The 13,747-nt window shown below is 35.5% G+C and overlaps 1 protein-coding gene across 4 annotated transcripts in view; it reads left to right on the forward strand.

The window, feature by feature from the left end:
- Window positions 1-13,747, forward strand: part of LOC139148344 (uncharacterized) — a 29,420-nt gene that overhangs the window by 12,507 nt on the left and 3,166 nt on the right. Inside the window, exons 5-10 of one of the 4 annotated variants that reach the window (XM_070719738.1) lie at window positions 3,142-3,278; window positions 7,473-7,559; window positions 8,940-9,034; window positions 9,239-9,352; window positions 10,533-10,551; window positions 11,613-11,802. In XM_070719738.1, coding sequence (XP_070575839.1) covers window positions 3,142-3,278; window positions 7,473-7,559; window positions 8,940-9,034; window positions 9,239-9,352; window positions 10,533-10,551; window positions 11,613-11,662 — 502 coding nt within the window. In that variant the 3' untranslated portion in view covers window positions 11,663-11,802. Of the gene's footprint in view, window positions 1-3,141; window positions 3,279-7,472; window positions 7,560-8,939; window positions 9,035-9,238; window positions 9,353-10,532; window positions 10,818-11,612; window positions 11,803-13,747 lie in introns of those variants that run through there. The other 3 variants (XM_070719739.1, XM_070719737.1, XM_070719740.1) reach the window with 3 other exon arrangements.

Genomic DNA, 13,747 nt, shown 5'->3' on the forward strand with positions numbered 1-13,747 from the left:
GAATTAAATGAATCCTAAGTTACTATGAAAGTAAAAAGGTAATGTTGTGTCCTGGTTGGGAAAGAAAAGTTGATTAAGATTTCAAAAAAACGTCAGATAATATTAGAGCAATTTAGTAAAAAAAACAAGCTCAGAAAAACGTATAGAGAACGACATCACGGCGATCTTCAAACCTTTTATCATGTTTCAGTCTGAACGGTCAACATTTGATGCTATAATCTATGTCAAGTATCTCTTTTTGGTCAAATCTGACAGAGATGAAGCAATCGCGATTTAGTTTCATCGCCCCGACCCCCGACAGAAAATAATGCAGCTCGTGGGCACCTTTATAATCGTGGCGTGAACGTATCCAATGGCCGTCCATGGGGCATTGACCGTGCATCGCCAGCAAATTAACAACGGTTTTGGACGTCACGAGAGCATTTTTCCGCAGTCTGTGTGCGGTTGAGTGATTTGGGTTGGCTGCATAGATCGGAATCGAGTTGATTTCGGCCGAAAACAGTTCGAAAAGTAGTTTTTCGTGTTCCGTCCGAATTGGATCCGCATATTGCTGGTTTTGTCCATGGCAATCAGCAGAGCTGTGGTGGGAGGCCGTATAAACGCCGGGAACACACGGCATCGTACGCAGGGCTAGCCACAACATACTTCCAAAAGAGATCGATCGTAAAATATCGTACCGCAGTCAACATACACATCACCCATTCATAGGCCTAGAGGTACACAGATCAACAAACAAACAGGGAGAGGCAATCTGTTTGAAACCATGAAGTAGTCCGTTTGTGTCTGAATTCATTGAGGCGCGTGTTCAGTAACCGTTGGTCAAGTTTTTTCGTTCAGTAGTAAGAATCGTTTATTCATTGTTGACATCGTAATCGATCGATGTACACAACAAATGTTTGATCGTTTTGCACCTTTGCGCGTCCCCTCGTGATTGGCAGCTGTTTGAATGCTTTCATCTATTGTTTGTTGGACGCTTGGAACACAGCATGGAAGCAGTTTTGGCATCAAAAATCAACTTAAAATGGAAAAATGAGAGAATTTCGCCAACAGGGTGATGCCACAAGTATTCACAAAACGTAATATGTTGGAACAGTGCTTTAATTTACACCATGGTTGTTGAAAGATCCAGATTTTCGGGAGCATTCGTTGACACTGTTATCATGTGCCACTCATGTTGGATTATGAATGCCCAGGGAGATAGGGGTTATTTATAGGCTCCCCCCTGCCTTTAAGTACCTCTACTAAAAAATCTCCTTTCTTATAATATGTACGAGTGGCCATACTGTTTACAGACGGGTCCGGCTAGCAATTCATTGACTTAAATTCGCTCTATAGGAGATGTAACGTGCACAGGATACGCGCAGCTCTTGGAGTCCTTACTCACTCGTTACGTTGTTTACAAGTGCAAGAAAAATCTCGTGGAAAGAACGTTCCATGCTGTTCTGATCACATTTGCATATATGATCAATGCGCGTTACTGAAGTGAAGCGTCCGAAAATAGGAAACTTAAATGAAAGTGAATTAAGGACGATATTTTGTTTCACCATATTTCTAAACTTAGTTTAAAGCCTAAATTAAAGAATAAACTAGATATTACTTGCATTGAAAAAAGGGCAGTTCACCTTTTCCTGTCAACATAGTTCCATGTGCAAGCATATGTGTGTGCCCGTGGTACTGAGTGAGTCGTTACAGCCCTGACGTTCCTATCATAGCACCAGCTCGATAAGATAATCGCAACAATGGAAAATTAACACCTTGGGGATTAAAAGTCTTCTGTTTGTCACCCGAGTTGACAGGCAGCAACTTGGGTTTCAGGTACCATCAAAGTTAATGGAGCCTTCCCTAATGGAGGGGGGGGTGGCTATAATATTTGAGTAATAAATTCTAATTTTGAAAAGCTTATACTTCACAATTGAATTTTGTCACAGGTATTATGAGGAGAAATGTAGCATGTATTTATGTGGCCAGGTTGACTGAGGTGTACGGTATGTATAGCTATTAAGTGCTGTGGGCACTGTACCAAGGTGTTTCAATGCATTCAGATTGTTAACAATTCTTGGTCTTTCTTTACTACTTCCATTACTGAAAGTTAATCCATCTTCAATGATTTTATTAGGTTTTCACTCTAAAAAGGAACGGTGTACACAAGATAAAGTGTCATATTAACTCAAATGACGTCTGTGCTGCACTCTTGGCCTATTTTTTTCCCTCTTTTCATTTCCTGCTAAATCATACTGCCTCAAGCAGAGGATTGCTGCCTTCATCAACAAGATTCAAGGATATGGCAGTAGAAATGTTACCATAAATTTATCATCAGCAGGCCAGTAATATTAAAGTGCAGAAAAATGCCCTGGTTGAAAGATCAACTTTGCAATTCTACATTGAGTGTTTGTTTTTTATTGCAATGTTAAATTGAAAGGTTCCATTTGCAAACATCAAAATGGAAATATCCTTCCATTTTGAATTTTCTTCCTTCAGTTTATCTTCCAATATTTGACATCACCCAATCATTTTTTATGCACATCGATTTTCTTATCCATCCTCCGAAATTTGTCGTGGTTTTTATGTGTCTATTTCATTTGTCTATGCGAAAAGTTTTGTGTCTTTTTCCAATGCAAATGACTGTAAAACAATAACAATTGTTAATCCATTTAGAATTTTGATAAGCAATGATTGTCAGATTTTTTTTCGCTTCTTTTGATAAAACTGACCTTGTGTTAAATACTTGAAACAAACTTTATAAATGTAATTTTTTTTCACAAAACTCAAATTTGCCAATCTTTTTAACTGAGATTATATTTGATTGTTGAATTAAGGCCTTGTTTTGTTTGAATGCTATATTAATTTTGATGAAGTGTGGGGCTTTTTCAATAAAAAAGTACCAATTTTGTTTTGCTTGACAACTTACCTAATTTGAAAACAAGAAACCATGTTGTTTACTTTTTCAACTTGTCAAACAGTCTATAAAAATCAAAAAGAGTGAAATCTCATAATAAAATGAATGAATAAAATATGTGACAAAAGCATTGAGCTTAATCTCTCGATATTTCACCATTCGTACTTTCAGTGTTCAGACCTGTACTTATGTTGTATCATAACATGTGTCTGTTACCTGTATTGTGTTTTGTTTATAATATGCAGTGGTGTTATCCCAAGACATTACATGGAAATCAAACAACGGATCAAGTCTATGGTTATAGAAATCTTTTTTGAGCAGGAATTTTTATCACGGTATCTTGCAGAGAAAGGCGATGCATTCCTGTCCGCTATAAATCTAGGTAAATACACAAAATTTAATACTTTGTCCTTGAAGTTTTGCCATTTGCCTGACCTAATAGTATATCATAGCCGATTTATGGGCTGAACAAGGGTGAAATTTTTCAATGATTTTTGAAAGCAAGGCTACTTCATTAAATGAAATTGTTTGTTGGAGAATCATCTGGAATTCAAATAGTAATTGTATATCAAAATGACAATTGTGGCTCAATTTATCATTCAAATTATACAGCTGTTATGAGTCTTTAAGTGGACATTTTCATGTCTTGAAAAATCAACAGAAAGTCTTCAAGCAATAATGTTAGGATAGAAAGCTAATTTTCTGGTGATCTAGGGTCCAGCAACCTGCACAGCATTTATGAACATTTTAAGTCGATGAATAGAGATATTTTTGAAGTGCCTGAGCTGGTAATCTCAGTGAATTGTGAAATCAAGGTGTCTATTACAATCAGTGAACACATGTAGTTACCATTCTCTGAAGGAATTTCCAAATACATCAGGTGCCAAAATAGCGACTATTACCACTTGTCATAGTTTGTGAATCAAAATTTGATTTAAAATAGGCAGCCATTATATGTGATAATTTATTACTCAATATTTGAAATTAATTTATGTTAATATGATAATGATTTTTGATTTTATCGGTTTGGCAAATTGGAACAGAGCATTTCTGTAAAGAATTACAGGAAAAGTTCTGTACTATTTTTAGTGATGAAATACTGTTCATTTGAAAGGTTGTAGATGCCATTATTCTGTGTGGTGAAATATGGTTTTCTAATCAAAAGTGAGAAGTCTGAAAATTGTTAGCAGCTGCCTCAAGATTGCATTTATCAGAAGGTGTAGAGGTCTGCATTAAACCAATTTTACAGCGTAATAATTCAATTATACTTTAAAGAGCATTATTGGTGCAATCAAGATTGCTCTATCTTCAATGGCTGTTCCTATATGTGTCAGTCACCCCTCATCATGTTTCGGTCAAAATTGCAAAACCTGGTATAATTTGTATTGGAATAAATATAAAGGATGGTACATCAATTAAGCATATCAAACATGGTGTTTCTGTTAAAGTTTGGAACACACAACAGACTGAAATGAATAGACTTTATGAGTAATTCTGCCATGTGCCATTTCTGTCTTTCAGGGCTCGAAATTAGCGGTAGTCCCGCGTCCACAGACTACCAACTTTCCCTGGGGCTACCAAAACCCATGAAATGGTAGCCCACACGGACTACCAAAGCCTGAGATATGAAATTACTTAGTGGAGAAATAATGTTGATCGCTGTGAGATGAGCGACGCTCATGCGGTCAACCCAGCTGGACACAGAAAGGCCAAACTATGACTTTTTATGCAAATTAAAATGCGACAGTGCAGTCGAATTTGTTGCGACAACTTTCAATAAAATATCATTATCTGAACTGATGTACCATGGATGACAGGCTCGGGAAATGATGGCCATGAAAATTCATTTCATAGTTATTAATCACAATGCATCAATCACAATTAAACACAAAATATTCAAACTGCAAAGAAAAAGAGTCGGCCATCCACAATTACGTTTTCCGAAGTGTACGAGATCATCCCATGATAGTGTACTATGGTGGAGAAATGTAGCCAAAATTGCCACGAAAGTATTAGGAACATGACTGTTACCAATTGTTCATCCTGAAATTCAAAGCCAATCTATCTGTAGCCATGTTATGTTTACACGTGCTGAGTGAAAATTCGTTGTCATGGCGAACATCAAAATTTGCATATAAGCTCTGCGTATGTGTGAATAGGTCGTCAAACTTTGAGGCGTCACCTTTGTCCACTACACATGCTATACCGTTCTCCTAAGGCTATGATCTGCAGGTATTGATGTCAAATGACTAGAAAATTCACTTCCTGGATAGAATCATGAAAAATAAATCTTTCTTTGTCTAGATATAAATAAAAATATCCTTTACAAAAAATTCTATGCATGGGCTACCAGACCTTGTCGCTGGGCTACCAACTTCAGAAAATGGTAGCCCAATGGGACTACCAGGCAAAAAAGTTAATTTCGAGCCCTGTCTTTATCTTCGATAACCCTCAAAAAGTTTATCTTTTACATAGGTCTTTTAAACTGATACAGTGTCACCTCTGTTAAAACCACTTTGAAGTTCATGGTAAACTAGGGTGCAGATTTCAAGTGAACACACAGAAGGTTGTAGATTGTCTGCATTCAATATAAATATGGCACATTAGTGTGAATAATGTCATGGGCACTGTCTGTCCATGAACGAATCATGAGGCCATCCTGTTAAAATATAAATGAGCTCTAGAAAATGTAAAGAGTTCAGATTACTGTGTAAGCAGATTATTCAGGGGACATTTAAGATTCAATAATTGATTTTTGCAGCATATTGTATTTACTAAGTTTTATTTTCATATTTCATAACAATAATGAGTGTTACGGTACCTGACCTACTGAATGTCAAGATTGCTATCATCATTTTCAATAATTAGATAAAATGGTCATATCTGAAATTTGTTGATAAGAATATCTTGGTTTAAATTCTCTTGCAGTGTTTTATTTCTGTATAGTTTTCATCATGGCTTTGATAAATTTATTAAGTAATCCTTAGAATTTAGAACAATCCTTGGAATTTAGAACATTGATTTGAGACTGTCATCTCTTTAAAATATTTGTGAAGGCAGTCACTTTATAAAAAAAAAATTTTTTTGAAATAAACACAATTTGTAGCACAGTTTTTTGATCAAGATTCATTGCTCACTTTGAAAACACATTTCTGCTTCAATTGGATGTTTGACAGCTGGTCGGGGAAGATCTAATCAAAAATATTAATATGTTTGAAATATTTGCATTATGGCATACTAATATACCTTTCACATTACAAATTTTGTGTATCAGGCCAGACAAAATCTTCCAGTCACTCATGGTATGGAAATGAATATTTTGAAAAAAAGGTGTGAAAACTTTCACATCAAACTGACAGGGGAACACTGCCAGTATTACAAAACACTGATCAGACCTGATACTCTTCAAGTTTATAGTTTAGTGAGCGTCAAATCTATCATTTAATCCAAAACTCAGTTCATAAACTTTGAAACTGTTATTCCACAAAAAAGTCATATTGATCACCTGACAGTGTAGTTCAGCAAGAATATGCAAATTTTACAAGTAGATTGGACGTATTTGATGGCTAATTTTCCAATCATCAAATTTCTCTCTTCACTCTACAAAAAGTCCATGAAATATAAATTGTGCTAGTTTCACAGAAACCAAATAAATCCATATTATCTTATTTGAGATCTGAGATCATGTTAGGTATGAAGGCATTTGCCTATCACTGTCTGTGATATCCAGTCATCGGCTCAAGTCTGACAGACAAATCAGATCACTGAGGGTATATCATAAGCGCAAGTGACGTAAATGCCGACATGCAAAGCTCTTGAAACAGACATTGATCAATGCGTGTACCATTCATTACCACGAAAAAGGCACTTCAGCTCCATGGCAACAAGACACAGTTGCCCATCTTGACAACAGCCAAGGTGTGGTGTAATTTCAGTGATAAAGATCTTTTCAACCCAGAAATTTACATGTGACATAGAAATGTGGCAATTAAGTTAAATTGTCCAAGGACGTGGTAAATGTTTCTTTGCACAGCAGATTGCTAGTATCAGATTTAATGCCTTGTCACAGAGCTGAGTAATATATACTTTCCATTTGCACAAACTCTACCCTGTTATGGACTGCCAAAAATTAAGTAACTTACGAACGTAGTTAGTGTGAATTTCTTTTTAAGTGTAATTGTAGAATTGGTTGCAGTTAAAATTGAAAGCAAGAGATAAAAACCTGGGAGAAATTTGTCAATATTTAAAGTATATTTCAAATCTACTTGGGAAGGGAGCTTTAGGCAGTATTGCCAGTGAAACGGAGGTTATCTGATCGATGCGATGTCAGTTTGTCTGAATCACTGCTTGGAGAAAAAGTGGTAGCCATAGCAACAGCAGTTGCACTGACTCACGTCTCTGTGACCCGACAAAGGAGGAATACCTTCACACGCTTGAGGGGTGATGCTTTGCTTGATTTCATTTTCTAGAGCTAAGTACTTTTAAACTCTGAAAGCCAAACTCATTACACAGCCACAGATGACATAATAATGATATTTTAGACCTTTTTGCATCGTGTATTATTTTTTTGTTTCAGAGGATCAAATGAAAGAAACAACTGAATCTGGGCACATGGATGTTTTGATTGATAAGCAGATCAAAATGATGGTGACAGAACCAGAAGGTAATTTCTCGTTTCATATCACAGAAATACAGGAAATTCCTTGCAGACGGACAGAAAAAATGAAAATTGCTGATACATGTACAAAGAGAATATTAGATTGGGCTATTAAATATTAACATTCAGCTCAGTGGGTGTAATGATCCTATTTTTATGTGATTTTCTTTTCATTCTGACATCATACAATTATTCATACAATAGATAGAGGAGCTATGTATATGTGAAACAATTAATTTTTATGTCACATTCATGCCAGTCAAGCAGATATTCGATTTCCAAAAATGGCATGATTTGAAAACAAGTTTCTTGCTGGTTTGCAATCCCATGGAGATGTTGGTGCTGTCAGTCATGAAATAAAAATATTGTTTGAATCTATCCTGCTATAGTGCTAATTTGTGTTGTTATATATCAGTGATGTAGTTCAATTTCAGTGTACAGATTTTTGATCTTTTTTAATTTCAAAGTTCATCAGAAATTTAGGGTATATAATTTGACGGCTGGTAATGAGTTATTTAAAATGAGCTATTACTGAAATGTAGCAGACGATAAATCCACTTGAGATGTTCATATTGATATCAGTTATCTGCCTTGCTTGACAAAAACTATGCCTGTAAGTGGTTGCTCTGCACAGTGTTGTCAAAGACTGAATGTTACATTGTTGAGAAGAAAATCATTGAGAGCACCAAGATTTATCACTCAGCCCAACTTTACAGAATTACAGCACTGTGAAAAATGTATTCAGGAATTAACATTTAATTCCAAGTACTTTATGTATATTATAAAAACTCTGGTTTATATCATTAGAGAGTTCTGCCTTTGTATGTGTATCTTACTGTAAATTAAAAAAGACAGAGAATGAGAATTGATTGATTTGAATTCATGTCAGGGAACACAACCTCATCAAGGGAAATCAGTTCTGGCAATTAGTTTTGAGCATTTTCATAGCAAGTGACTTCACTGAGTGTGGTAAATCATTCAAAATACAGATAGCTCTTACAGATCAGTAAGATGTTTAACTTCTAAATGGTTTGTAGTATGTTTATAGTTTACAGACTTATCCACATTCAAAAGTTACAAGCTACCAAGGTTACGAAGAGCTCATCGCCACAATGTTACAAAGAGATTTAGGTGTATTTCTTCAGTTTTTAATTCTCAGTTGATGACCTACATACTCTGTCATATATTCTAGAAAGAAGCGTAATCTCGATAAAATGTAAATTCCCTTTTGGTAAAATCTTCCAAAAAATATCCTCTCTTCCTCAACATTTACAGTGACTTTATCAGGTATTCTCACCAATTTCTTTCAACTTTATAATCATTTATTTTACCAACTTTTGGGCACATGAAGACATTATCAATATGACTGTAATGTTTGTTTCACAGGTGCAATGTTCAAGATGGTTGGAATGGACTCTACAAAACTCAAATCATTTGTAAAATCACTCATTTGCAGTATCAGTAATCAAATCACACACAGGGTAAGTTTTACACGTTCTGGTTCAAATCACTCACAGATCCACAGAATAGTCAAGCCATTAAAAGCGAATTTCTCTCAAAACTCCATTTCAAACATATCCTGTTCAATTTTTATCTCTACAACATGGAAATATCATTTCCTCGTTTGTATGAATGTTGACATGACTTTGTCATATCATTATTATTTTATATTTGCTCCACCTCAGCTCTTGGTAAGTTTTAAAAATTCTACACATTTTACTGCTGAACATATCAGGCATGAAGTAGAGGCCATGATAGTGACCAGAATGGAAAACATCACAGCCAAACAAGTAATAAAGGTAAGAAATTACAACTATGAGAAATTTCCTGTATATATTACGACAGCTTGTTTATATGACACTGTGATTATGGTCAATTATTTGTTAATTATTTTTGGAGGATCGCTTTAATTGAAACATGTTTTTCTGGGTATAAATATCAAGTATGTAAAAATTAGAACTGTGTGCATCTTTATGCATTATGAAAAATCTTTGTAAAATATGTAGGAGGCAGGTGGCTTTTGGGCTTTCAACTGGCAGTCTTTAATCCTTGGTTCTTACAGTAATGTTTGTTGACATTGGCTATATATGGTATATTTTTCCTGTTTTCTTTTTTGAAAGTTATATCCAGCTTATCAATTTATGTAGAGATAGAGCTAATAAGAAAGCTCCCCCTTAAGGAAGTATAGCTGGTAGACAATAGAAGGACAAAATACTGTCCCATTCCAAAGTTAGTGTTAAAACGGATCAGATTATAGGATGCACTTAATCAGGCATATTCCAGTTGAGATTAAAGGGGCAGGATTTTTATTAGTTTTATCTCCAAGCAAGTTGATAACTTTCAAAGGAAAATAAAGAATTAAAATCACATAAAAAGTCAATATCAATAAGCACTAAATCAAGAACTAGGGATTGAAAACTGCTGCTTTCAAGAGAAAGCAAATAATCTAAACCAATTTATTCAATGGAAAAGAAAGGTTTACAAGATATGAATTAGATAGGTATGATATACACACACAGAAAAACATTTTTACGGAGCTATACCTTTGTCACGGAAATCAAGCATATCATTGTCATTTACATATCAAACAACAACAAAAATTTGGTATTGAAACTATTAAGGAGAGCAATAAACTAAAAATTAGATAGCTCCAAAAAGAGACTGTATACCTTCAAGGAAGGAGACAATTTGCCTGGGCCCCCTGAGGATGTACAAATGGTCTTCTGCCCCTTCTGGCATGTAATGCCTTATTAGGGGCTATATTATATACTATTCCTGACTGATAATAAAGTCACTGTAAAACTGTAATTGCATGAGTAGTTATGTCTACTAGCTGATATGGACGTATAATATCAATGTAACCATTAATTCCTAATTATGAATGATACCAAACACTCAGATGAAATGTTTTCCAAGACCCAAGTGTGACCTAATACTGTGACAACATCTTAGACTGTTGTTTTGTTTGTCTTTACACAGATTGTGGAAGAGTTAGTTGGTGAGCATCTCAGCTGGTTAGTGGTTTGGGGTTGTGTATTTGGTGCCTTTGTTGGCATGGTAACACAGATTTTTACCTCTGTGGTGTAGTTGCATGATTGTGAAGAAACAAATAACTGCCAATATGAACATTGTCAATCTTCAAGATTGGCACGGTGTGTGTTAGGTTTATCAAGATGTGTGGTAGGTCAAGTCAAGATCTGTTGCCACTGTGTGTTTAATGGGTCTATGTTATGACCTGCTGTTAGGCAGAAATCTTCACCTTTGTCACTGAACGCATCAATGGAATTGTGTGTCAGTCACATCAGATGTGAAGACTTCAGCAACCCATATGGTTTTGATAATGAACATTTTGCTGTTCAAAGATTTTCCACTGTGGTGAGGTGTGCAAGAGTTCAGCCAATTTAAAAGCTACAGTGTTGTTAAGTGGTCCACAATTACTACTGATAATATGCATGTGCTATTCAGAAGTCTTATTGCAAGGACTGTGCCTGGTGAATTAGTGAATGTACTAGAGCTATGATGAGAGTTTAGATTCTATCAACTCTCTTCATACAGGGGAAGTGAGTCAAATTCTTTTACTAATCATTCTGAACACACATCACTCTCTCTGAGCATGTCTAGTGCTGGTATAAGTACAAAACCGTCAAATAGCTTGTCATTTTAATACATATCTATCAAATGAGACTGCCAGTGACAGTGAATCATTTCGACTCTTGTGAAAGCTGGTGTGAATTCAAGTTATGCATACTAACTCAATGCTGTCTTGAAAGCAAGCATTTCTAGAATCGATAAATCATAACAACACAGCTTTCTTTTCATTGGTCATGTGTTTCCATCCATCCATCTACAGTGCCTCCATTTGAAGTGCCATAATTTCACTGAACCTCCATAAACAGTTTGACAGTGTTTTTAGAAGCCAATAAAACATTTTCAGGGGTATGGACAGTGTTTAGAATAAATTGTTACAAACACAAACAAATGCAGAGTGTGAAGTATGGTGACTCCTACAGAGAATCTGTAATGATAATTATTGCATTCTGTATATATTGAATGTTGCAGGCCCCATAGAATTCAATGGTAACTTATTGATGATGTCACAGGCCACGTAATCATCACTTGACTGAAAGTGAACCGGAACTATTTTCAACTTGACAACTATGGGATTTAAAAATGATCAAATTACAAGTTTTTCATAGAAAATTTGGTTTAAGAAACTTATGAATAAAAAAATCAATAAACTACATATAAGTGATTTAAATATATCATGGACAGTAGACTGTCTATGAATTTACCATTGCGCCAATTGATGATGAAAACCGTTCTATTTTTCAATGGATTTTTACCTAACATGGAAATAAAGCATATGATTGTCATTTGCAAATAAATCCAAAAATTTTGAGTGAAAACTGTGTAAGAGAGGCAGTAATAAAAACATTTTAGCCCAAACAAGGGACTATGTACCCTTGGGGCAGGAGACCATTTGCCCTCCTGACCTCGGGCAAATGGTCACCTACCTGGGCAAATAGTCCCTTGTTTTGGCTATAACATATATTACCTCTTTAAGATCTCTGATTCAGGGTTGGAATAATTGTAAAAGAGGTTTAACTGTTTCATACTGTTATTTAGTGGGGTATGCCACTATTACATGATTTAGGTTTTTGAATTTTTCATTAACTTAGAAAATGTAGCTGCATGCGAGTTGTAATCTTTATCAATCAAATCAAATCAAAGTTGTGTTTTCCGCAGGAATAATACTACACGGCTGAGATTAACACCCTTCACAGCAGGAAATTAACTAAGTGTCAAGATTGTTATTGAGGTCGTATTCCTTACACTCCTTATTGTCACTGATGCTATATGTCTAATCTGTCCAAAAATCTCGCCAAGAATTAGATACAAGTGTGAATCAAAGTGATTGTATATTTTGTAGCAATTATGAATTGATTGCTCAAGGAAGTTTTACAGTTGTATCATGTAAAGATGTAATATATTCATGTTTTTCTTATTCAAAATATACTTGCCATGTAATATTGACCTTTGACCTTTACCATGACAAGGTTTACCATGATACAAATGTTATATTAGCTATTTGTGTACAAAAAGTATGATCCGTTGTTTCACTATGTGAAAGTCAATGTACATGTTATTTCATGTGTAGAGATGATTTGTCAAAGAGCACTGTAAACTATGGAATCAGCTCACTCTGCTCTTGGTATTCAGTCCGGGTCATTTCCAAAGTTGGCGACGCTATACCATAATATTTCTCCCCTCTCATTAGCCAATCAGCGGCCAGCGCGCCATCAGTAAACATTGTATTTCCTGGCAACCTCCACATGCGTCCTTCGTTACGTACGCCATACTGTGTCGAACTCTCGCGCCATATTCTGTCATAATTGTGGCCACCCTGTCAAAACACATTTTCAAAATCGCGTACCATTTTTTGCTCACGTGTTTTCATGTCAGCTAATTTATAATTTGCATGTCTAATGAGCTTTCACAGCTCGGCATATATGGCTTGAAGGACTTGGCCAACGGTAATTACACTTGCTATATAAAGTTGTGATCAATGACAGCAGTAAAAGAACTTTAATATTTTTATTTCAGCTAATTACATATTTGTATACTTCATGACCTTATCAGCGGTGATTATTGTTCATTACATTGATCATAATACTTTCAATGAAGTTGCAAACATCTAACCATGGTTAAAATTTACACATAACCACAATATATAATGAAACACGTGAGCATTTTCAGTTCATATCTGGTTATTCTGGCTTTAGACAACCAAACCCCATATATCGCTGTGATTCCTAGACTCTGGCCTCAAGTCCTGCAAAATATAAATCCTGTACCTACACAGATCGTTCAGAAAACCCAATTTGTATCGGAGATGGCAGCGATAACAATTCTACCATATGTCGGACAGTTGTGTGGCCACTCTGTCAACACATTTTCAAAATCGCGTACCATTTTTAGTCTGCGTAGGACAACTACAAAGCAGGTATCATTTTAAAGCTCTGACATTGCTTTTCCTTCTTGCAAAATGCTATATGCATGCCTACACAAATAACCTTTATAACAGTATTTCTAATAGAGATACGAACATCCACAAAATGATTCTCGTTACTTTCGAGCGAAATCGATAAACTTGGGGTAGAAATGAATCGTCAATATTTCGAATATTTCTTCAC

The sequence above is a fragment of the Ptychodera flava genome, chromosome 13, assembly GCF_041260155.1.
Source record: "Ptychodera flava strain L36383 chromosome 13, AS_Pfla_20210202, whole genome shotgun sequence".
Classification (NCBI taxonomy): domain Eukaryota; kingdom Metazoa; phylum Hemichordata; class Enteropneusta; family Ptychoderidae; genus Ptychodera; species Ptychodera flava.